We start from the raw sequence: 22,737 nt of genomic DNA on the forward strand, positions 1-22,737 counted from the left end.
AGGGAACTTAACTTTGGTACCTGGAAAGATAATGGAGCAAATAGTCAAACAATCAATTTGTAAGTACCTAGAACATGGATTTGTCAAGAACAAAGCTTGTCAAACCAACCTAATATCTTTCATTGACACAGTAACAAGCCTTCTGGATAGCAGGGAAGCAGTAGATGTGATATATCTTGACTTTAGTAAGGCTTTTGATACTGTCTCACATGACTTCCTCCTAAACAAACTAGAGAAATGTAGCCTAGAAATGAAACTACAATAAGGTGGGTGCAGAACTGGTTGGAAAAGTGGAGTTATGAATGGTTCACGATCAAGCTGGAAGGTGTATTGTGTGGGGTCCTGCAGGCATCTGTTCTGGGTCTGGTTCTATTCAATATCTTCATAAATGATTTGAATAATGGCATAGTTAGTATACATATAAAGTTTGCAGACAATATCAGGCTGGGAGGGGTTGCCAGTGCTTTGGAGGACAGGGTAAGAATTCAAAATGATCTTGACAGACTGGAGGAATGCTCTGAAATAGATAGAATAAAATTCAATAGGGACAAATGCAAAGTACTGTACTATGATTAGAAAGGAATAATCAACTGCATAAATACAGAATGGGAAATGTGTGCCTAGGAAGGAGTACTTTAGAAAGGGATCTGGGGGTTATAATGGGTCAAAAACTAAATATGAATCAACAGTGTAATACCGTTGCAAAAATATTAAAAAAAAAAAAAAAAAACACCAAACATAATTCTGGGATGCATTATCTGGAATGTTGTGAGTAAGAAAAGAAGTAATTCTTCCGCTCTGCTAAGCATTGATAAGGCCTCAGCTGGAATACAGTGTCCAGTTCTGTGCACCACACTTCGGGGAAAATGTGGACATATTGGAAAGAGTCCAGAAACAACAAAAATGATAAAAGGTCTAAAAAACATGACCTACAAGGAAAGATTGAGAAAATCCGGTTTGTTTAGTCTGGGGAAGAGAAGGCTGCGGGGGGACATGGCAACCATCTTCAAATATGTAAAAGGGTGTTATAAAGAGAAGGGTGATCAAATGTTCTCCTTAACCACCAAGGACAGGACAAGTAGTAAGGGGTTTAAATTGCAGCAAGGGGGATTTAGATTAGACTTTAGGAAAAACTTCTTAACTTTCAGAGTGGTTACGCACTGGAACAAATTACTTAGGGAGGTTGTGGACTCCGTCATTGGAGGTTTATAGGAACAGGTTGGATAAAAACTTATCAGGGACGGTCTAAATAAGACTTAATCCTGCCATGAGCGCAGGGGACAGGACTAGATGACCTCTCGAGGTCTCTTCCATTTGGGCTCAGAGCTGGGAGTCAACAGCTCAGTGGTATATGAAGCCAAGGCAGGAGACAGCCCCATAACACGTTTAAATGGTGGTCTAGCGGTGGGGCTGGAGGTCCTGGGTTCTGATGCCAGGCAGTCGTAGAGATGGAAGTAGAATATACACCGTGCCAGGGTCTCTGGCCTGTGGTGGGCAGGAGGGCAGAGTAGGTGGCTCCTGCTGCCCTTCCAATCGCTGATATTTCAGTTTTAACATCATTGGTTTGTTAAAATCTTTGCAATGAAATTTATGATGGTAAAACAAGCTGATGGTCGCTCCTTGGGCTCCTCACGCTCTGCTGCTGACAGGGCTGGGTCTTTTAGCAGCCTTGGATTCTTGTTCGCCCTGGCATCTGGGAGGTGTTTCCAGAACGGACATTGTGTGGCAGTCATTTCCTGCAGGGGGTGGCTGCTTCTCCTCTTCTCCCTTCACCTGTGCTGGGAGGCTGGGACGGCTGCATGGAGGGGCTGCTGCTATCCAGTACTATGGTGAGTGCTCTCTCTGCCTAACGCTATCCCAGGGCTGTGCTGCCAGGGTCTGCTGAGAGCAGGATGCAGCAGAAAGCAGCGGGAATGGGCCGTATGCCAACGAAGCCAAATGCCTGGGGTTTGGGGTTGCGTCTGCGCTCCTTGGCAGTGCCCCAGGGAGCCATTGAGGGGTCATTTGTGAGGCCAAAGGGCGATGGAATGTTTCCCTCTCCCAGCACTTCCGGCGGGGCCGGCCAGGGGCCAGGCCGTCTGTTATCTCAGCCCCGAAAGGCGTTCCAGACTGTAAACACAAACACTCGGAAAACAAGCACACCAGGAGCCCCAGCGCGCAGCCCTGCACTGGGGAGACGGCGGGGGGGGGGGGGGGGAGTGGCAGCAGTCTCCACATTCACAGAGGCCCCAGCCTGCCCCTTCCTGAGCCCCCTGCGAATGAACAGCCCTGGGCCCTTACACAGCACGGTCCAGCCATGGTGTTGCTAGGCCTTGCCACCCCCCAGAGAGGCAGGTAAACAGTGTGCCCCTGACGTTACTGGCACAGCAGGAGGGTGGATTCCACTGGCTCTTGGGCAGGTGCACACGGAGGGGAAAGAGGGACTGGCACAGTCACTCACAGGCGCACAGGGACTGCTCCCTCCTAGGCATCTCAGAGCCACCCCAACTCTGCGTCCAGCGGAGGCTACTAGTCCTGTCGGGAGCACGTCACTTACCTCAGCTTCAATCCTCCTCCAAGGGAGCAGGGGAACTATGGCAGGACAACTGACGGGACTGGACCCCTGGATCCATTGGGTCCTGGATGTCAAAGCCAGAAGAGACCATCGTGATCCTCACCCAGGGACTCCTGCAGGGAGCCCGTCTCTCCTGCTAGAGCAGAGCTTTTAGACAGAGACGGCTGCTCTTGATTGAATGACCCCAAGAGTTGGAAAATCCCCTTGGAGCAGCTGCTCCAATTCCCCCCTTGCTAAAAAATTGCACCTTTTTTCTAGTGACTTGGCCTCGCTCCAGCTTGTGGCCTAGGGATCTCATTCTGGCTCTGCCTGCTGGCTTAATGAACCTCCTCCCCCACACACCCCCAGCATCCTCTCCCATCTCTACCCTAAGGAGAACAACAAGGGCCCATCCTCAGCCATTCTGCATGGGCAACTTGCCAACGGGGTCCATGCGCGTCATGCTCTCTCATTACTTGCTTATGTGACTACAACCATAGAGGCAACTGGCACCCAGGGACTTCTCCGGAAAGAGGATTTGACAAGCAACGCAGCAGGGCTGTTGGCTCGAGGAAACAGCCCCAAAATGCCCACAACAGATGAGCGATGGCTTGACCTGGAGCCCCTCCCTGCGAGCCCTGTGAAGGCCAGTTTGGGATCCTAGGCACCTGCAATTAAAATCCCCCACAATGTCACTCATCTAGATGGCACCCCCTGCAGGCTTTCACACTAGTGCCTCAGTTTCCCCTCTCAAACAGGGAGGCTAACCCTCTGAGCTCTTTGCAGGGGGGTGATGTGGTGGCTTTGCGTGCTTGTGCTCTGATGCCAGAGGGATGGACCCCTTCCAGATAGTTCAGGGAGAATTTCCAGCCTGGTCCATTGATCCGGGAAGTGGGGGGCTCCCCCAGGGTTTGACCTTCACCTGGGGAGAAGGCCCTGGACGCTGCTGGGCTGGAGTAGGGATAAATGCAAACACCGCCAACATGCTGCCCAGAGGCTGGGGGTGGGTTTGTTTTTCCATTTTCTCTCTCCCCCTCCGGGGCTCGTGGCTGGAGGCCTGGGAAGTTACTCATCCAAACCGCAGCTCCCAGGACACCCTGTGTAAGCAGCTGTGGCTCCAGCCTCCACTGGAGCAGTGAGTGGGAGCTCGTCAATCCATCCTCATCGCCCTGTCAATGTCCTGAGGGGGAGGAGCAAAGAGACTCTGGGCAACGGGCCGTGCCACAGACTCAGCCTGGCGGGAGATGGCCTTGTGTGACCCACTGCTCAGGGTGGGTCCCCTTGGGCCTGACCCCCCAGCAAGAAGAACCTGCTGTAACCTAGCCTGGGAGCTGTAGCAGCTCCTGCTTTTCACCCTGGAAGCCCCCGCTTCAGTCCCTGGTGGGGGCCATCATGCTAGCAATGGCCAGTGAGAGAGCAGGATCCTGAGAACACCTGCTCCAGGAGCCTGGGTTCTTCCTTGGGCAGCCACACTCTTCCCCCTGTGCAGGGGAGTTCATCTGCCCCAGGTAGGGTTACCACCTGGCTGGTATGTGACTGGCCTGGCTGAGTTTTTTACGGATTTGCCAGAAAAATTAAAATCTGCACTTTTTTGTTATGTAGGTCTAAAGATTTGCATGATTATCCCAGTACACTGGGACAGCTAATGTTAAAAGTTTGTGTCCTGCTAAAGATGCTGCAGTGTTCCCACTTCCGAGGTTCAGCAACAACAGATCAAAACTGTTGAACATACAGCAGCTGTCTGCCCACCAACACGTAAGTTCACCGCGCGGGTGTGTGAGAGAGGGTCTGAGTCACACAAGAGTGAGGAGATGTGTGACGCATATTAAATAATGGGACGATCTGGGTGATGGTACGAGTGGTCCCAGGCCACCCCCAAAAAAGAAATACTTGCATCAGAAACTGCACTTTCAGTGGCTAAAGGAAACAGATTACAAAGACTGGCTGGCAAAATGTGCTGAGAAAACAAATGGCCATTTGTTATCAATGATAATATCTCTGTGTGTGTGTGTGTGTGTGTGTGTGCGCGCGCACGCTCTCTCTCTCTAGAGGGTTAGAAAACCTGCCTTATCGTGGTAGATTCCAGGAGCTCAATCTATTTATCTTAGCAAAGAGAAGGTTAAGAGGGGACTTGATGACATAGGTACTTACACGGGGAACAAATATTTAATAACGGGCTTCTTAGTCTAGCAGAGGAAGGTCTGACACGAATGGCTGGGAGTTGAAGCCAGACGAAATAAGGTGCACGTTGTTAACAGGGATTGTATTGAGGCAGGTCTCTGGCCTGCGCTATGCAGGGATCAGACTGGATGATCACAACGGTCCCTCCTGGCCTTGGTTCCCAGCCCCTTGAATGGCACTTTCTTGGTGTGGGAACCTAGTGGTTCCCAAACTAGGGTTCAAGAACCCCTGGGGGTTCATGAAATGTTACAGGGGGTTCTCGGGAAAGAATTCCCTAATGGCGGTCAGAGCTGTCCCTAGGGACCCCGGGCAGCACGGGGCCAGCAGCCCGGAGCCCGTGGACTTCCAAGAGCTAAGCAGATCAAGCAAACATATCTATCACACTGAGGAGATTTAAACTTCAAGACTCCTTATAAGAAATGGAAAGGGAGGTTAATTTTAAAAACAGCAAAAAATATCCAATAGGCAGCTAGTATTGTTTTAAAAATTATTATGAAGAACAAGTTTAAGCTTTGTTGTAACGTGTGTTGTTTGCCTGGACAGCTCAAGACCTGAATGCTTCTGTAGGAGGAACTCTTTGAGTTGGCTTCTTAAATACCTTCATGCTGTTTCACATCTGATACTCCTTGATGAAACAGACTTATAACAGGCTTATTCAAAGTGATACAAGCTACTGGAAGAGTGTTGCCGTTTTCATAATGTAATAAACATAATGTAATGATAAATAATAATTAATAATAAATAGTGTGTAATAAGCATGTCATAAAAACAAATTTTATATTTTCAAGATCACTGCTTTTATAATTTATACTCAGGTAAAGGAGAAAATCCCTGGAAATATTCATTTTTAGAAGGGGGATCACAAAACTTGACATTTTAGTGAAAGGGGTTCACAGGTTGTTAAAGTTTGAGAATCACTGCTCTAGAGGGACAATGCCAGGCCAGCACTGCTGTGTAGAGTGCTAGCCTGGGGCTAAGGGTGAATGGCAGAGCAGGTCCCTGGGGCCTGGGGCTAAGGGTGAATGGCAGAGCAGGTCCCCGGGCCTGATGCGTGCATTCAGTCACAGGCAGACGGAAGGGATGGCTAAGGCTGGGAATGCTGACTGGTTAAAAGACAGCTATTCTCAGAGCTGTAAAATCCACATACTTGAAATTTGCTGTGCCTCAAGGGAGGTAGTGAGTAAGTGAGTGACCCACATTTGGAGTAATTTGAGCAAGGGGTTCACAAGATCCAGCTCCCCTAAAAGTCACATTTACAAAAGTCACCTGGTTCTTCTAACACACACACACACACACACACACCTGAGGCTCAGATTACAGCCCTGATCCTCCTCAAGCTGATCTCAGCCACTCAGGCTGATCTGGCCCCCACAGGCCCTTGGTAGAAGCAACATTTCTGGAATTATTCTGGGTAGACCTCAGGGTCCCAGACTGGGCCTGGCTGAGGAGAGCGCTCTCTGCCAACAGCTGCTCCAGCCCTGCGGTGGGCTGCCTCCTCTGGGGACTCCGTTAGGTCTCATTTAGTCCCACGGTTTATGGGGCAACGAGGAGTCCAAACAACAGTCCTGCAGCCTCAGGCCACATCTCTGGTTCTACCCCTGTTCTTTGCTTTGCACCACTTTGCCCAGCCGCTGGCAGGGGAACCCAGGCCCTTCCCCTTCTCTGGGTTCTAGTCCAAGGACCCAGCCATTAGGCAAGGTCTGGTTGTACAGACCCACCCCTGCTTTCTCCCTGAGCTCCTTCCTGCCACAGCCGGTCTGCAGGCCTTTCCCACGCCCCTTCCCACACCCAGGGTCTACGTGGATTCCCCTCAGGCTCCCCTCTTCCTTCAGGCCATGGATGGAATGGAGCCACCAGTACCAACTTCACCTCCTTCCCTGCTCCCCAGGCCTCAACTTGAGCTCTTCACTTATTGTCCCTGACTCTCTGCTGCTCAGCTCAACCCAAACACCCCATGGTTGGGATTTTGAGTCCTACCTTAGAAGTGAAGTCCCCTCCTGTAGCCATTCTCCAAGAGCAGGAACTCCCAACCTCCCTGCTCCCCTCCATGCAGGGCTTTCTCAGTCCTTGTAAGGAAATCTGACTCCTCACCAGATGGACCTGCTAACCGACCTACTTAACATCCCTGCAGGTGAGCATTCAGGCTCCTGTTAACCCTCTCAGAACCAGCATAGGATTTAGACTCCATTTCAATCCACATACTGTGGAGCCCTGCCCTGTGGGAGCTTTCTGAGACAGGGTCTCATGCACATTCATGGTTCTCCGTCTGGCAGTCTTGCCCTCATTTAAGAGCTCTTCACAGTTCTCTAAACTCCACATGCAGGCTCTGATTAGGAGTATTATCAAGGAAATTAGCATTAAACAAACAGAGGGAAGGTGAAAGATGCCAGTAAGCAGCTGGGTTAATGCAATCCTGCTCCTCGACTGGATCCTGGACAACGGGACTGACTGTGATCAAAGGAAAGCAAGTCGCTGGGACATTTGGTCCAGGGGTCCCAGCTGAACAACCCCTAACATGAGCTGCTGAGAACATTTTCAGATTCTGCTGACTTTTGGAAGGGCAGAGCTAGAGAATGGGGGGCTGGGAGCAGTGAGGGATGTTGGATCAGTGCAGGGATTTGGGGGTTTGGAGGGTGTGGGGGATCAGTGCTAGGATGTGGGGGTTTGGAGGGCATGGGGGGATCGGTGTGGGGATGTGGGGGTTTGGAGGGTCTCAGGGGATTGGTGCAGGGATGTGGGAGTTCAGAGGGCATGGGGGGATCGGTGCGGGGATGTGGGGTTCGGAGGGTGTTGGGGGATTGGTGCAGGGATGTGGAGTTCGGAGGGTGTGGGGGTTTGGAGGGCGTGGCGGGATTGGTGCTGGGATGTGGGGGTTTGGAGGGCGTGGGAGGATCGGTGCGGGGATGTGAGGTTTGGAGGGCATGGGGGATCGGAGGGCATGGGGGGATCGGTGCAGGGATGTGGGGGTTTGGAGGCCGTGGGGGGATCGGTGTGGGGATGTGGGGTTCAGAGGGTGTGGGGGATCGGAGGGCATGGGGAGGTCGGTGTGGGGATGTGGGGGTTTGGAGGGCATGGGGGGATCAGTGCAGGGATGTGGGTTTCGGAGGGTGTGGGGGGATCGGTGCAGGGATGTGGGAGTTCAGAGGGCGTGGGGGGATCGGTGCGGGGATGTGGGGTTCGGAGGGCGTGGGGGGATCGGTGTGGGGATGTGGGGTTCGGAGGGCGTGGGGGGATCGGTGTGGGGATGTGGGGTTCGGAGGGCGTGGGGGGATCAGTGCAGGGATGTGGAGGTTTGGAGGGCGTGGGGGGATCAGTGCAGGGATGAGGGGGTTCAGCGGGTGTGGGGGGATCAGTGCGGGGATGTGGAGGTTCAGAGGGTGCTGTGTGAGGGCTTGCCCCTTTTGCCCCATAGGGCTGCACACTGGTCCAACTCCTGATGCGCCAGCGCAGTCCAAGCCTATGACCCTTCTTAGCGCCAGGGCTCATCCAAACGCTGCATTTTTGAAAACCCAGTCTGATGGCTAGAGCTTTCAGGAAGAACTGGGTTTCCCACAAGGTAGTTTCCCTATGATCCCTTGATGGATAAGGGATTAACCTCAAAGAGACCTTTATTCTCTGGATCTCAGAAGCAGAACCATGGTGGAGGGGGGAGCTGGGCACCTTCCCCTGCAATGACATACACGGGGGGGGGGGGGGAGTGATGCCATCTGTCCCCTCCTCCCTCCCCTACAGATACCCCCATTCCCCACAATTCCTCCCCATGGCAGCTTCACCAGGCCAAGGAAGGGGCATCTTCCCTCCCCTGCTCCCCTCCTTCCCCTTGCTGCCTCCAGCCATGGGGAAGGGCTCTAGGCTCCCCCTTCCCCATGATGCTGCTGCTCCTAGAGGAAAGGGAAGGTCAGTGCACTGCAGGGGGGCTGGGGAGACGGGGGTCAATGGAGGTTTTAGCTCTGCCCCCAAATCCTCCCTTACATCTCTACCCCCCTTTCAAAACATGCCCCCACTGACTCCCTGCACTGCCCAGCAGCTCAGCCTGTGGGACCCCTGCTGATGCCCACTCCTCTGTGGGGCAGAGGGCTGGGGAGCATGGCAGAGACAGGACACGAGGAGAGGACACGGGGCAGTGATGGTGCTAACACTCAGCCAGTGCCTGCTGGGGCTGGCTTTGTCACTGCCAAGGAGCCAGAGGCAGTGGAGGGGCAGCTGGGCTGTGGGACGAGGACATGCTGAGGGTTAAAAAACAAACAAAACAAAGAAAAACCAGGCAAGTGTATTGTCCAAAAACTTCATTTACGCTCAGGTCCAGTTGCCCAGTGGTGCCAGCCCCAGCCCCAGTGAACACAGCTGAGTGCGTGCAGGTCCACGCTGCAATTGGAATCAAGACAAACCTCTCAGTCGTTCTTCCTATTTCTTATGGCACCCCCAATACTGGCACCCCGTGGGGGTATCGCCAGCTCCAGGGGCCAGAGTTAAGGTCCCGTTGCGGGGGTGGTATGTTGATGTAACCCCACATCCCAGTGGGATGAAGAGACAGCTCCTCTAGCGCGACCACTGGAGGACATGGCTGATACACATGCTCCCCCAGTAGAGGGTAGTAGTGCGCTGAGGCTGAATTAGTGGATAATGTTTTTCCCCCACATAAACTAGCAGGCCTTAGAGACAGGGTTATATGGAGGGTGACTGGCCAGCAAGGGTCTTCTCATTTGATTGTTATTCCTGGTTTTGCTGTCGTGCCTTGGCCCCTACTCATGGGCTCTGCATAAATGCGGGGGTGACGGGATGCTGTCGGGGGGCAGGAGTCCTGCCCCTGTTCTCCCAGCTAGGAGAGACGAGAGTCCATGTGAAGGGTTGTCCCAAGGGTTTGCAGAGGTCTGCTGCTCTAGCGGTTGGGACTCAGCTCTCGGAGCCGAGCTGCTGGGCTCTAGCTGCGCTAGGACAGTCGGCACAAAGGGGCAGCGCTCGGAAGCCAGCCGAACGGCATGCACCTGGCGGGTGTGCACGGCTGCCCTTTGGGGATGGTGCCCTCCAGTCCAGCTGGCTGGAAGGTCGCAGGCCAGGCCAGGGCGTGTGGTAAAACCTACCATTCATTAGAGGACACTGGCTTCTAGGGCTGTTTTCTTTATTGTTCATACACATTGCTTGGTCCTCAGCCCTGGGTCACAGAGTCTCCCAAAGGTACTAGCACACCTGGATCATCCGCTCGACGCTCTGAGAAGCAGTGCGTAGCGCTTGGGCCTCCCAACCCTCCTGCCAGACGGAAATAAGCATCACCCAGCAGCCTGCTCAGTAGGACATGCCGGCTCTGAGCCAGGCACGGCAGAAAGGACGCCCCATGTATTCTGTCCTGTACTCAGCAGGGCAGGGAGGGCAGTACGGAGGCTGGCAGGATGCCAGAGCAAGTGCTACGGTGACTGGATTCATGGACCTTCCAGAGTCCCAGAAATCCCGGGCAGCAGGGATGCAGCCCCGCTAAAATCTTTGAATCCTGGACAAGTTCCCGTGCCCCGCACTGGGTGCTTGCAGGCTGAGTGGGCTGCAGCACTGTGGGCAGCAGAAAGGCACTCCCTGGGGGAGGCTGGTGCAGACAATGCATGTGCAATAGGCTCTCCCACTGCGTCTTGGGAGAAGAGACCAGGAGAGTCCGAGATTCTGAACCACTGATGCAGGCTAACCCAGCCTTAGCTCCTCATCTGTGCTGGCCTCAAGGGGTGGGGAGCTGATTGGTGCCTCTGCCCCAGGTGGGTCCCCTTCTCTCCGGAGGGAGCTTCAGTCAGGTTTGTGCAAACAGCCATGCGATGCGCTCTCCTCAGCCTGCCCCCAGTGCCAGGCTCTCTCGGGGGCAGGAGCTGCTGTGCTCTTCCTAGGGCTGTCTCTGGGTGAGGATGTCCCGGATGCACGTGTACAAGAACACGTACTGATCCTGAAGGGAGGCAGGAGACAGAGAGAGGTGTTCAGAGAGTAATTCTAGGCCAGGGGGGCTTGACCCTGCCTCAGAGACACCAGTCAAGCCCACTGACTGTCATGACACTGTGTTTCTGCAGTCACCCCATTTCATATAACCAGGTCATAGAAACGGGATGGGATCTTGAGAGGTCACCAAGTCCAGCTCCCTGCACTGTGGTAGGACCTGGACCACCTTGACAGGTGTGTGTCCAGCCTGCTCTTAAAAACTTCCAGTGACGGGGATTCCACAGCCTCCCTTGGGAGCCTGTTCAAGTCATTAATGAAAATATTGAGTAGTACCAGGCCTAGGATGGACCCCACTAGATACCCCTTTCCAGCTGTACAGCGAACCATTGATAACCACTCTTTCAGCACGGTCTTTCAGTCAGTTTGCACCCATCTTATGCCACATTTCTCTAGTTTGTTTATGAGACTGTCATAGAATCATAGAATATCAGGGTTGGAAGGGACCTCAGGAGGTCATCTAGTCCAACCCCTGTTCAGAGCAGGACCAATACCAACTAAATCATCCCAGCCAGGGCTTTGTCAAGCCTGACCTTAAAAACCTCTAAGGAAGGAGATTCCACCACCTCCCTAGGTAACCCATTCCAGTGCTTCACCACCCTTCTAGTGAAAAAGTTTTTCCTAATATCCAACCTAAACCTCCCCCACTGCAACTTGAGACCATTACTCCTTGTTCTGTCAGCTGGTACCACTGAGAACAGTTTAGATCCATCCTCTTTGGAACCCCCTTTCAGGGAGTTGAAAGCAGCTATCAAATCCCCCCTCATTCTTCCCTTCTGCAGACTAAACAATCCCAGTTCCCTCAGCCTCTCCTCATAAGTCATGTGCTCCAGCCCCCTAATCATTTTTGTTACCCTCTGCTGGACTCTTTCCAATTTTTCCACATCCTTCTTGTAGTGTGGGGCCCAAAACTGGACACAGTACTCCAGATGAGGCCTCACCAATGTTGAATAGAGGGGAATGATCACGTCCCTCGATCTGCTGGCAATGCCCCTACTTATACAGCCCAAAATGCCGTTAGCCTTCTTGGCAACAAGGCCACACTGTCGAATCATATCCAGTTTCTCGTCCACTGTAACCCCTAGGTCCTTTTCTGAAGAACTGCTGCCTAGCCGCTCGCTCCCTAGTCTATAGCGGTGCATGGGATTCTTCCGTCCTAAGTGCAGGACGCTGCACTTGTCCTTGTTGAACCGCATCAGATTTCTTTTGGCCCAATCCTCTAATTTGTCTAGGTCCCTCTGTATCCTATCACTACCCTCCACTGTATCTACCACTCCTCCCAGTTTAGTGTCATCTGCAAACTTGCTGAGGATGCAATCTACACCAACCTCCAGATCATTAATGAAGATATAGAACAAAACCGTTCCCGGGACTGACCCTTGGGGCACTCCACTTGAAACTGGCTGCCAACTAGACATGGAGCCATTGATCTCTACCCGGTGAGCCCGACAATCTAGCCAGCTTTCTATCCACCTTATAGTCCATTCATCCAGCCCATACTTCTTTAACTTGCCAGCAAGAATACTGTGGGAGACCGTACCAAAAGCTTTGCTAAATTCAAGGAATAACACGTCCACTGCTTTCACCTCATCCACAGAGCCAGTTATCTGTCAAGTCGGACTGTGTCAAAAACCTTAGTAAAATCAAAATCTCACATCTACTGCTTCCCCACATCCACTAGGTCAGTAATCCTGTCAAAGAAGGAAATTAGGTTGGTTTGTCATGATTTGTTCTTGACAAAGCCATACTGGCTATTCCTTCTAACTCTATTATTCCATAGGTGCTTACAAACAGATCGTTTAATCATTTCTTCCAGTATCTTTCCAGGAACCAGAGTTAGGCTAACTGGTCTATAATTCCCTGCATCCTCTTTGTTCCCCTTTTCAAAGATGGTAAATTCCATGCCTGAATTCCTGGAATACAGGGAATTTCAGAACCCAGCACCATCAACTGCCCTGCGCTGGCCCTGCTGGTGTTTGGATACTCTTCTTGGGAGGAGTCTGTATCGAAGTCAGGCCAGACGGCAATTACAGTTACACTGCAGAACAGCTAATGGGGCTGAGTTCTGGTCTAATGATGCGCCTGGGGGAGTAAACACAAGTGATTCAGATGTGGAGAGACCCTTTGCGGGATCTGGAGTGGGGATGTGTAGCAGGAAGTGTCACTCAGGCTTCCCTGTTGGTTATTGGCCTCCGGGAGAACTGACCACCTCACAGTTCAACTGCAGCTTGGCCATGGTGGCACCAAAGTTACAGTTTCACCCAGGGAATCATGCAAAATAAGAGCAGCCTGGTCTAGATCCACAGCCACGGGCGAGCCCTGTGCTTCCGCCCCCACGTGTGGTCTGGTGGGCTCAGGTCCTACTGCCCTTCCCTTGCCCAGCTGGGCAGCGGCTGGGAGGAGCAGGGGGTGTGTATACAAGAGAACCCCATGTGTGAGCTCTCCTCCAGCTCCCAGGGCCCCTGGGGCTTGGATTTCATTCGTGAACCAATTGGCTGTTTGCAGGGTGCTTGGCAGTGGGGACGTCACAGAAGGATTTTGATTATCAGTGGGACCGGGAATGTGGGGGAGCTCATCCCTAAAGGCTTCTGCGAAATAAATGAATTAACTTCAACCCCCTGTTCAAAAGCACGTCTGTGGAACCAGAGCTCGGCTCGGGCTGTGGCCAAGTCCAGCCTGTGCAGGGTGAAATGCTGGGATTGGCATCCTGAGGCTGGTGTCACAGTACCATCTAGTGGTGCGTTGCGTCTGCACTGCTCCGAAGGCAGCCTCGACCCAATCCGCCATTGGAATGCGGGCAGAGGTGCCTCTGATGCCCTCTAGGCTCCTCACCCTGACCTTCGGGCGAACTGGGTGTCTCCCATCAGTGCCCTGGCTGTAGGGTGCCAGTCGGGAAGGCTCAGATAGGCCCTCAGGGTATGTCTACACTGCAGCTGGGAGCAACAGACGCATGCTAGCTCTGAGCTACCGCACTAAAAATAGCAGCAGCGTGCCTAGCTGGCAGCGGCGTGGTCTAGCCACCTGACTCGCTAGCTATGGACTCAGGCGGCAAGCCCGAGCCACCACCCGTGTTAGTGCATGTCTGTCCACCCGGGCTGGGACACACGTTCCCAGCCACAGTGCAGCCAGCCCCTCAGACACTGCCATAATGAGCGCCGTGTAAGAATCTATCTAGAAGAGAAGGCGGCACAGGACAACCCAGGAGACGTCCAGTACCCAAGTGTACCAGGTCCTGTGGTTTTCAGTGCCCAGATCCTGAGGGGGAGGCGGCAGGGGATTTGCCCACATGGGAACAAACTGGCTGTCAGGGATGGAAGGGCAAGCGGGGGGCTAGGACTGGGAGGATTTGATTTTCAGATCTGCCTGGTTGTTTCCTGGGTCTGGGCTGAGTGGAAGCTGCTGGCTTTAACCTTAACATCGAAGGCATTTAACTCCTCAGCAATGGGAGTTAAGCACCTAAAAACTTCAATCAGAGGGAGTTAGGTGCCTAAATGCCATTGAGGATCTGGGCCTGAGAGTCCTTCCCCTGAGCTCCCTACTGGGCTTGGGGCAGATGGAGCGACCTCCCACCGTGAGCTGCTTCCCCCTCCACCCCCACCCCCCTGGAACATCCCCTGGCAGGGCCCGGAGAGAGGGGCACAGAGCCCGGGCTAAGAACCACGCTGCGTGTCGGGCTCGGAGTAGGATCCCCGCCTCGGCGAGCTCAGTCGGGACTGAGGCTGGGTCGGTAGAAGCTGCCTGAGGAGAGAGGAGGCTGACAGAGAACTCAGGGGTCCCTGGGTCTGTTCTGAGAAGCTCTCCCCTATTGTATCCGGCTCCGGGCCTCTGTTCTGAACCTGGCCGTTGCTTCCCCAGGGCACACCTGGCCCCGACGCCCTCCCTCCTCGCCACCTACCGGCGTCGGGGTCATGAGGCAGCAGCTTCTCATCAGCCTGAGGGTGACTCCGTAGACATCCACACTCCGCTCCGCTTTCATCTGGTGCAGCAGGCAATCCAGTGCGATCAGCATCCCCATCTGGCCAACGCCACTGCTGGAAGGGGCAGCCGATGGAGGGAGAGCCATCAGCCATTCTGCCACCCGCCACGCAACCTCAGCACAGGCACAGACGTAGGAGACGGACAAGGCCTGGATGATTATGGAGCCCGTCTCCCAGCAGGGCAGGGCACAGACCCCCCAGAGAGAGGGACATTCACAGAGACCGTGCCCGGGCAGGGCCGGGAACCTGGCCTGGCCTCTGAATGAGCACTAAGGAAACCAGGGCATCTGGGCACGCTGGGCGCTCATGACTGGCTATCTGAGACTGCACCCCAAACCAGGCTCGCTGGCCAGCCCCTGGCTTCTCACATACCCACACTGGCTCCCCCGACGGGGCCGCATACACTGAATGTCAGCAACCGAGCCCCAGTCTGGCCCTGGAGGGACCTTGGGTCCTTACGTCTCCCTGGAGACCAGCGGGGGAGAACTGCCGGGTCATCTGGTCAGCCCCAGGCTGCCCTGCAGTTGGCTCTCCCGCAGGGATGTTCGTCCAGGGGGTTCTGGCCCCAGGGGACTCATAAGGACATGGAAGAGGGAGTCACGTGACCATACCTGCAGTGCAGGAGCAGCGGGCCGGCTCGCTTCCTGTGTGGCATGCACCGTCTAACTGCGGTGAGGAACTCCACCAGGGGTTGGACATCTGGCTGCTGCTGGCACCCCCACAGAGGGTACAGGAATCGCTGCACCTGCCTCTCCTTCACTTTCTTCTCCTGGCAGGGCAGAGAGAGCTGCTGTGATTATGGAGGAAGGGGGCATGCGCGGACGACAGGATGGGAGGGTGCTGCGCTCAGGACAGACAGGCCTGGACACCAGGGGAGTAGAGAGAGCCCCGCTTCCTAGCCTCTGGCCTGTTAGGTGCCCTGCCACAGTGATGCATTGGGTCCTGTAGTGTCCCGTCACCCAGCCCGTCTATGCTGGGTCAGCAGTGCCCAGCGGTGGGGTGCTGCAGTGGTAGCAGACAGAGGGACAGGGGGAAAGTGGCGTTAAAGGCAGAGCTGTTCTCCCTAGGTCAGTGGCTCTGCTCCAGCCCTCACACTGCATCCAGTGGCATCAGTGTGACAAGTTAGAAGTTCTCAGTCAAGGCCCCCGGGGCCCGTGTCTCCCAGACCACCCCCACACTGGCTTCAAGAAGGCAAAGGGCCACAAAGCTGGAAACGTCTGCAGGTGGGGCCTGTAGGGCAGGGCTGAGATACATCAGCAAGGAGTGGCCAGGTCAGGGTAAGCCTGCACTGACCCTGCCCGTGCCCCTGCTGCACCTGGTCCATGGACAGTCCCAGGCTTGGGCTCCCCACCAGCTCTGCTGATGCCCCTCAGCATTTCTGATCTGCTGCTCCTCTGCTATTCCAGCCCCATAACCCACCCCGCTCCACCAATACCCTTCTGTCCTGACTACAGCCTCTGGGTCATTCTAGTCCCGGGCTGAGACTCTGGCATGATCTGGGAATGGGAACAAGTGCCCCAGGGACTGGGGGGAGCTCCTGGAGCTCAAGAAACCAGCTCCCCTGCCCTCGGAGGCACATACGTGTTTCAGTTTGAGCTGAATGCACCTCCATCCCGAGATGTGCTTCTCCGGGCCCCGCTGGATGGTCAACATCTCTGTGTAGAGTGGACTGCCCTCCAGGGGCCAGCATGCCTCGCTCAGGACCTGTGCACAACAGCGACTGGTGCGTCAAGCTCCCAGTGGCCCCATTTCGGATCAGTGCCCACTTGGCATGGCTCACAGGTGCTGGGCCAAGGGCACAGCCGACGTCAGGGTGACGCTGCCCAGCAAAGGGCCATGTGGCCGTCCGCCCGGAAGCCGACAGCCCACCGGTATGTTGGAAAGATCGTTGCTGATTGCAGCCACCTTCACCTTTAATACAGTGTGGCAGCCCAACGGGACTACAGGTCCCAGCATGCAATGCTCCACCATAGCTGAGCCACCAGGCTGCATTGCATGCCGGGGCCTGTAGTCTCTGGGGGCTGCACCTCCAGCATGAGGCGTGAAGGGCGGCTGTGACCCACTGGGTTTTATGCAAATTTCACATGTTCTTTGGCCTTCTGGGAAGTTGCCTTTGGGAGCCCAGAGGGAGGGGCGGCAGCTGAGGCCTTGGATGGGGGCTCCCCCTCCTCAGGAGCAGAGATCAGTGGAGAGAGATCTATCCTGGACTGCTGTCCCCTGTAAAACCAGAGGTCTCCATCTGGCTTCTCTAGGTGCTGCCCTACTAAATAGCTGGTGTCTATCTCCCCAGGGGACCATGTGGGCCATTTACTGCTTCCAGAGTTGGGACTCATTTTGGGTTTTACCTCAACTGTTACAAAGGGTTGGTAGGGGGAGGGAGCCGACTGCCAGCACAATAATGCACATGGCCCCTGTGGTGCCATGGAGCCAGGCATCCCCCATGCACGTCAGGGAGCAGGGTCCTAACCTGGACCACAGCCTGCTCCACACACGGAGTTTCCAAGTCTGGTCCAAAGCTTCGGGAAACGGTGGCAGAGGCTGGTGGGACAAACCTGCGTGTGTGACAGCGCAGTACCATAGAGACCACGCAGGAAATGCAGCACAGCCCGGGGAGGGAGGTTCAAGGAGCCCCCACCCCGCTTGGCTTACCTGGCCCTTCTCCTGGCATGGAAGCAGGGTGACTATGGTGTGGACACCATGGTCCCACACCAAGCGCCAGAATTCCTCAGTGGTCACCTTGTCGGGTCCTTGCACAGCCAGATAATCCCTGGATGAATTGCAGCCCTGTGTGAAGAACCAGAGTCTTACTCGCCTGCCCCAGGGAGGGGGCAGAGGAGAGCATGGGCTCCCTGCCTTAGGACAGCCGAGGGGGCAGAGCCAGAAGGCACGAAAAGGAGGGAGGTCTGGCAGCTTTGGAAGCAAAGAGAGGAGAGAAAGCATTAGACAGCCAAGCAGGTAGAGGGCCCAGGACCGGGACTGAGCCAGAGCGAAGGGGACAGTCGGGGTTCAGCCCTACGCAGCGATTCCCTCACCAGGAGTGCCCGGGACAGTGCTCATGGCAGCAACAAGCGCAGAGAGAGGAGGATGGCTATGGAGAAACAGGCCACAGAGACAGGCTAGTGCTGCTCCCCATGGGAGTAGGGAACCTCGGAGCACCGGAGGAAGGGAGTGAGTTCTGCTCCCCAGGGGGATCAGGGTGGGTAGAGGGCCAGGGGGCCAGGCAGGGAGGTGAGGGAGTTTGCTTTCCAGGGGATCAGGGTGGGACAACTCACCGGGAGGAGCCAGGTCTGTTTGAGATCCGAGAAGGGGCCTTGTTCCAGCGGCAAAAATTTCACTCTGGAGCGATCATCTGCCAAACAGGCCAAGCATGAGGGACTGGGGGAGCCGTTTCCGTCTGGCCCAGCTCAGCAAACCCAGCCCCATGCGAGGAGACCAGCCTTCTGGCTCCAGCCCAAACTCCCTGCCAGCCTGGGCCATAGCTGCATAAGGCCTGTCACTTCTGCACTGGGTCTCTCCCTCAATCCCTCTCCCCTTACTCTCAGCCCAGGGCGCGTGCCCTCTGCCTGCACATAACCCATTCCGGCCCCAGTCCATTCGCTTCCATGCACACTTCATCTGTGGCCAGATCTTGCCTTGGGAACTCTCTGCCACAAGGCTGGGTGGAGGAGATAAGCCTGGAGATGCTAGAGAGGGCCCCATTTCGACAAGCTCCCCTGGTCCTGAGGCTGGCTGCAAGTCCAGCCCTGGTGCTGCCCCTCTCTTCCCACACACACAGCTGGTGCCAGCTCTGGGGATAGAGAGGCACCAGTGGCACTTACATGGGAGGATGCTGGAGCCAGGGCGGCTCTCCTGGATGCCTGCAGATGGTGCTGCAGAGCTGGCTTTGTCCTTCGCAACCTCTAGGAGGATCTGCCACAGGGAAGCAGAGAGAGGGAGGGAGGGGGAGAGATCAGGGCCTTTCCCGACTATGCCCCTCCAGGGCGACGGGGGTGGTGGGAGCGTGCAGGGACTGGGTGGATGGCTCCTGTGGGATGCCCTGCCCCAGAAGACAGCAGGGGGTGAACCCAGCCCAAAGGGCAGAGCTCCCAGGAAAAGCTTTCATCTGCACCACAGCGCAGGGAGCCAGCCCCGTGCCTCAGTGTCCCCATGGGGCTGCTGCCAAGCTGCACAGCACATGCCCGCTGGGTTTGCTTGGCTGGGAGATTTGGTGCAGCAGCCATGGGGGATGCCCATGGAGTGTAGCACCTCTGCCTGCCCCCCGCCCCCGATTCCCTGTGTGGATCCTGACCCTGCGCAGGGCCCCTAGGGAGTCCCAGGGAGGGCTGGATGTCCCGGCTGTGTCTGCTCTGCAGGGGGATCAGGAGGGAAGCAGTGCTGGCCAGCCTCCAGCTGGGGAGATATCCCAGGCCTGGCAGCATTGCCATGGCAACGGGTGCCCCCAGCGCCAGCCATCTCCACAACAGTCAGATCTGGCGGGCGCCTGACTGAGCAGGAGCTGCTCATGGTGGTGGTGGTGATGGGGGGGTGTGTGTGCTTGTGTGTCTGGCCCAGCCTCTAACGCTCCCTTCACCCCCAGCGTGTGTGTGTGTGAGGGGAGCTAGCGTCTGTGCTCTCCAGCAGGGCACTGCTCCAGGTACTCCTACCTCATACTCCCGCAGGAAGCCCGCATTGGACTTGGCTGATTTCTGGGCATGGTGCTGCAGGAAGCTTTTGAGAGGGATCGGGCAGGAGCTGGGAAAACAAGGGGTGGAGGTGCAGGGTTAATAAACCCCTGTGCACCCACATCTCACAAAGAGCCAGGCCACTCGGTCGACAAGGTGATTCCCCTCCCTGGCCTGACCCTGCTAGTTCCATGGGAGCAGCCAGCCACTGGCCACCTGGAGAGGGCATCCCAAGGCCGGCCCGCTGGCCTGGGGGGTACATCTCTGCTGAGGGTGGGAGACCCAGTAGCGGAGCCCACTGCTTTGGGGGGGGTCAGCCCCATGGAGGCTGCCCAGGAAGCGTTAGGCCCCTGCGGTATCAGCACTGGAATGATGCTACGGAGGGGTGTGGTGCTCACCACCTTGGAAGGAAAGGACTGAGGCCAGACTTTGGCCCTGCCTCGGTGCAGGGAACAGGCCATCTTGCTGGGATTTCAGAATCCCTATTGCCTGGAGCCGAAGCCCAGGCCTGGGTCTGGATCGGAGTCTGAGGCACTGAATCTGAGTGCCCACACGTTTGGGACGGGCTAGGTGGGCTTGGTGGCTTACATCTCCGTCCCAGACTGGCCCAAGAGCAGCTCCTCCATGATCTTCTCCAGGATGCAGCTGTGCAGGAAAACATACTGGCCCTGGAAGGCAAGGGCAGGCTGTCAGTGCAGAGTGAGCCCACCCAAACCACGGCACCGCACAGAGTGGGACCACGCTGGGGCGAAGGGCAGCACTGCCTACTGGGCAGAGCATGGCCTTGTGCAGCTAGTCAGGAGCCCCGGCCAACCCTGCCGCTGCCTTGCTGGGGTAGCTTGGTTAAGTCAGTCTTCTTCTTTGGCTGGCGTTTTCACCGGGCTCTGGGGGATCCCCTCCCGGTTACCCAGCGCCCACAGCCAGCCTTTCTAAGGAGGCTCCTGCCAGCCATGGTTAGCCCCTGGCAGCTCGTCCCTGGCTCCTGCTGTGGCTGCATGTCCGGGCGTGCTGCGAGGGTCCAGTGGCTGGGATCAGCTGACCTCTGGGCTGCAACTTACAGGCACCCTGTGCAGCTTGTCGCTCCCCTGGATGTGCACGGGGCAGCATGGAGCCACTCACCCCTGGGGCCTGCCGAGTTGTTTTGGGATAGGCACAGGCCACTCTGCTTTCGATTACGCCCCCCCGCCCCCACCCCCATCCCCCCGCAGCTACCACACTGGTGCTCCCGGCCTGCTCACACTGAATTCCGGGAAGACCCTTGGCTCCGAAGAGCCGGGTGTTCCTGCTGGAGGTCTGGGCGGGCACACGGCTGCTGGGAGACGGCAGGGGAGGGCGGCTCTAACAGGGGCACATCTGAGCCCTGCTCAGGACACTGGAGCAGGGGCCCAGGCAGCACCATCCTGTGGCTGGCGGGGAACAGCTCAGGGATATCAGGAGCTGGCTGTTATGCAGAGGGGTGGGGGGCCAGCCGAGCTCTGGGCTCCCTCCCAGCTCTGCTGATTTGGTGGCAAGGTGGAAGGGAAAAGGCCCAGGGCCTCACCAGCGTCTGAATCATCAGGTAGCGGCTCATCCGCATGGTGTAAATGGTATTGAACACGTCCACTGCCTTCTCCTGCTTCAGCTGCTGCAGCAGCCGGTCCAAGGCGATGAAGGTGCCGCTGCGGCCCACCCCTGCACTGCAACAGCACAGACAGCAAGGGGTTAACATGGGCAGGTCTCCCTCCAGCCCTCAGGTTCCACTGCCCCCCACCAGGCAGGCACCAGCCCCAGTGGGTGGGGGGAGGAGGAGATGGCCAACAGCCTGCAGCATGGGCTCCTGTTCTGGAGGAGCTGTAGGGTTGTGGGGCCGAGGAGCTGTCCCAGGGTGTGGGAGGAGCTGTGGGGGTCATGGGGCCCAGGAGCTGTCCTGGGGGGGGGGGGAGTTGTGGGGCTGGGGAGATGGCCCCAGAGCAGCACTGGAAGGTGGGGAAGCATCTCCATAGTCTCCAGCGCTCACGTGGATAGGGCAGGGGCAGAGCCCCTCACTCACCGACAGCTGGGAGCTGCCTCTACGGACCGGGCCATCCCCAGGGCTCTCACCACCCCGGGGCTCCAGCCCCCACATACAAGGAGGGGCCCAATCTCCCAGGTCATTTCCCATCTCAGGGAAAGACACCCCTTCTCCAGCAGCCCCCACCTGGCAGAGCTAGGGCAGGTAGGGCCTCACCTGCAGTGCACCAGCGTTGGCCCAGAACCCTTGGCCGTCTGCATGTGGCCTCGGGCCAGGTCCAGGAAGGCCATCAGGGAAGCCGTGGACTCGGGAATGCCGTGGTCAGGCCATGCCGTGTAGTGCAGGTGGGTCACACGTCTCTCCTCCTGTAGGTCCTCCTGTCACAGACGGTGACTCGGCGTTAGTGCGCAGTGAAGCCGGAGTTGCAGCGGGGCTATTCACGGGGAATGTGCCCAGGCATTTCTGGAGCCCAGGGTCTGTCCACTACAGCTCCCTGAGTTACCTCCAGGGGCCGGAATCAGCTACCAGAACTTGGAGAGATTGACACTGGGGCTGCATCCCGGAGACCCACAGCCAGACCTGGGCCCTGGGTCTCCAGGATCCCCAGACACTCCCCGGCCAGCCCTGGGCATTTCTTACATCAGCACTGAGCAGTCATGTAAACACAGCATGGACGAGACACTGACACTGAGAGATCAGGTAACTGACGCTACTGGCCAGAGCCAGGCCCCTGCTCTGTTACGTTCAGGGCCCTGTCCTGCGGCCATCTCCACAGCATGCGACTGCCTGGGCAGGCTGCACCATGTGGCTCTGCCAACATGCTGCCCTGCAGCAAGGCCAGTCCTGGGGAAGCCACGTGGGAGGTGGCCTGGATACCAGCTGGTGGGGGCATGGAGCACATGTATCAGCACAGTGCTGCCTTCGAGGCGATTTAGTATCTGGAAACAACCAATCCTGGGCGATGCACAGCGCCCCATGATGGGAATGGGGAAGCAGGGAGGGGGTGATGGCGAATGGGAGGGGGATGAAATGCCCGGGAACCTGTGTGCTGCCCGCCCTGGTAGCTGTGGGTTATTGACAATCCTCTAGGTGAGTCCCGGTGTGGACCGACCCCTTTCACTTGTAGCCTCGTTGGAACCCAGCTGGCCAGAGGCGAAAGGGCAGCCGCCCCCGGGACACCCCCCCCCAGCGAGACACCCCCATGGCAGTGCCGTCAGCGGGGGCCTGCACCGGGCTCCTCTCGGCCGCTCACTCACGTGCCAGAGCTTGAACGTGCGTGTGGTCCACTCGTCAGCGCTGCTGTGGGAGAGCAGGTCAACGCGGATGTGTCCGTAGGAGACCGGAGACAACTCTGAGGGCCAGTAGTGATCACACAGCACCTGAAGGGAAGGCAGGGCATGGGAACAGGGAAACCAGCGTAGGAGAGAG

At 56.5% G+C, this 22,737-nt stretch overlaps 1 protein-coding gene across 9 annotated transcripts in view; it reads right to left on the bottom strand.

The window, feature by feature from the left end:
* Window positions 1-8,983: 8,983 nt before the first annotated feature.
* The window catches only part of LOC101945981 (receptor-type tyrosine-protein phosphatase V-like), a 65,096-nt gene continuing 51,342 nt past the window's right edge, over window positions 8,984-22,737 (bottom strand). For 8 of the 9 annotated variants that reach the window (XM_065592340.1, XM_065592342.1, XM_065592341.1 and 5 more), the window contains 12 exons: window positions 22,566-22,688; window positions 21,526-21,686; window positions 20,860-20,995; window positions 19,908-19,987; window positions 19,302-19,389; window positions 18,477-18,567; window positions 17,931-18,007; window positions 17,308-17,442; window positions 16,240-16,362; window positions 15,270-15,427; window positions 14,577-14,712; window positions 8,984-10,634 (listed from right to left, as the gene is read on the bottom strand). In XM_065592340.1, the coding sequence (XP_065448412.1) occupies window positions 10,575-10,634; window positions 14,577-14,712; window positions 15,270-15,427; window positions 16,240-16,362; window positions 17,308-17,442; window positions 17,931-18,007; window positions 18,477-18,567; window positions 19,302-19,389; window positions 19,908-19,987; window positions 20,860-20,995; window positions 21,526-21,686; window positions 22,566-22,688 (1,368 nt within the window). In that variant the 3' untranslated portion in view covers window positions 8,984-10,574. The remainder of the gene's footprint in view (window positions 10,635-14,576; window positions 14,713-15,269; window positions 15,428-16,239; window positions 16,363-17,307; window positions 17,443-17,930; window positions 18,008-18,476; window positions 18,568-19,301; window positions 19,390-19,907; window positions 19,988-20,859; window positions 20,996-21,525; window positions 21,687-22,565; window positions 22,689-22,737) is intronic. The other variant, XM_065592337.1, reaches the window with a different exon arrangement.

This window comes from Chrysemys picta, chromosome 4 (genome assembly GCF_011386835.1).
Source record: "Chrysemys picta bellii isolate R12L10 chromosome 4, ASM1138683v2, whole genome shotgun sequence".
NCBI classification, from domain to species: Eukaryota; Metazoa; Chordata; order Testudines; family Emydidae; genus Chrysemys; species Chrysemys picta.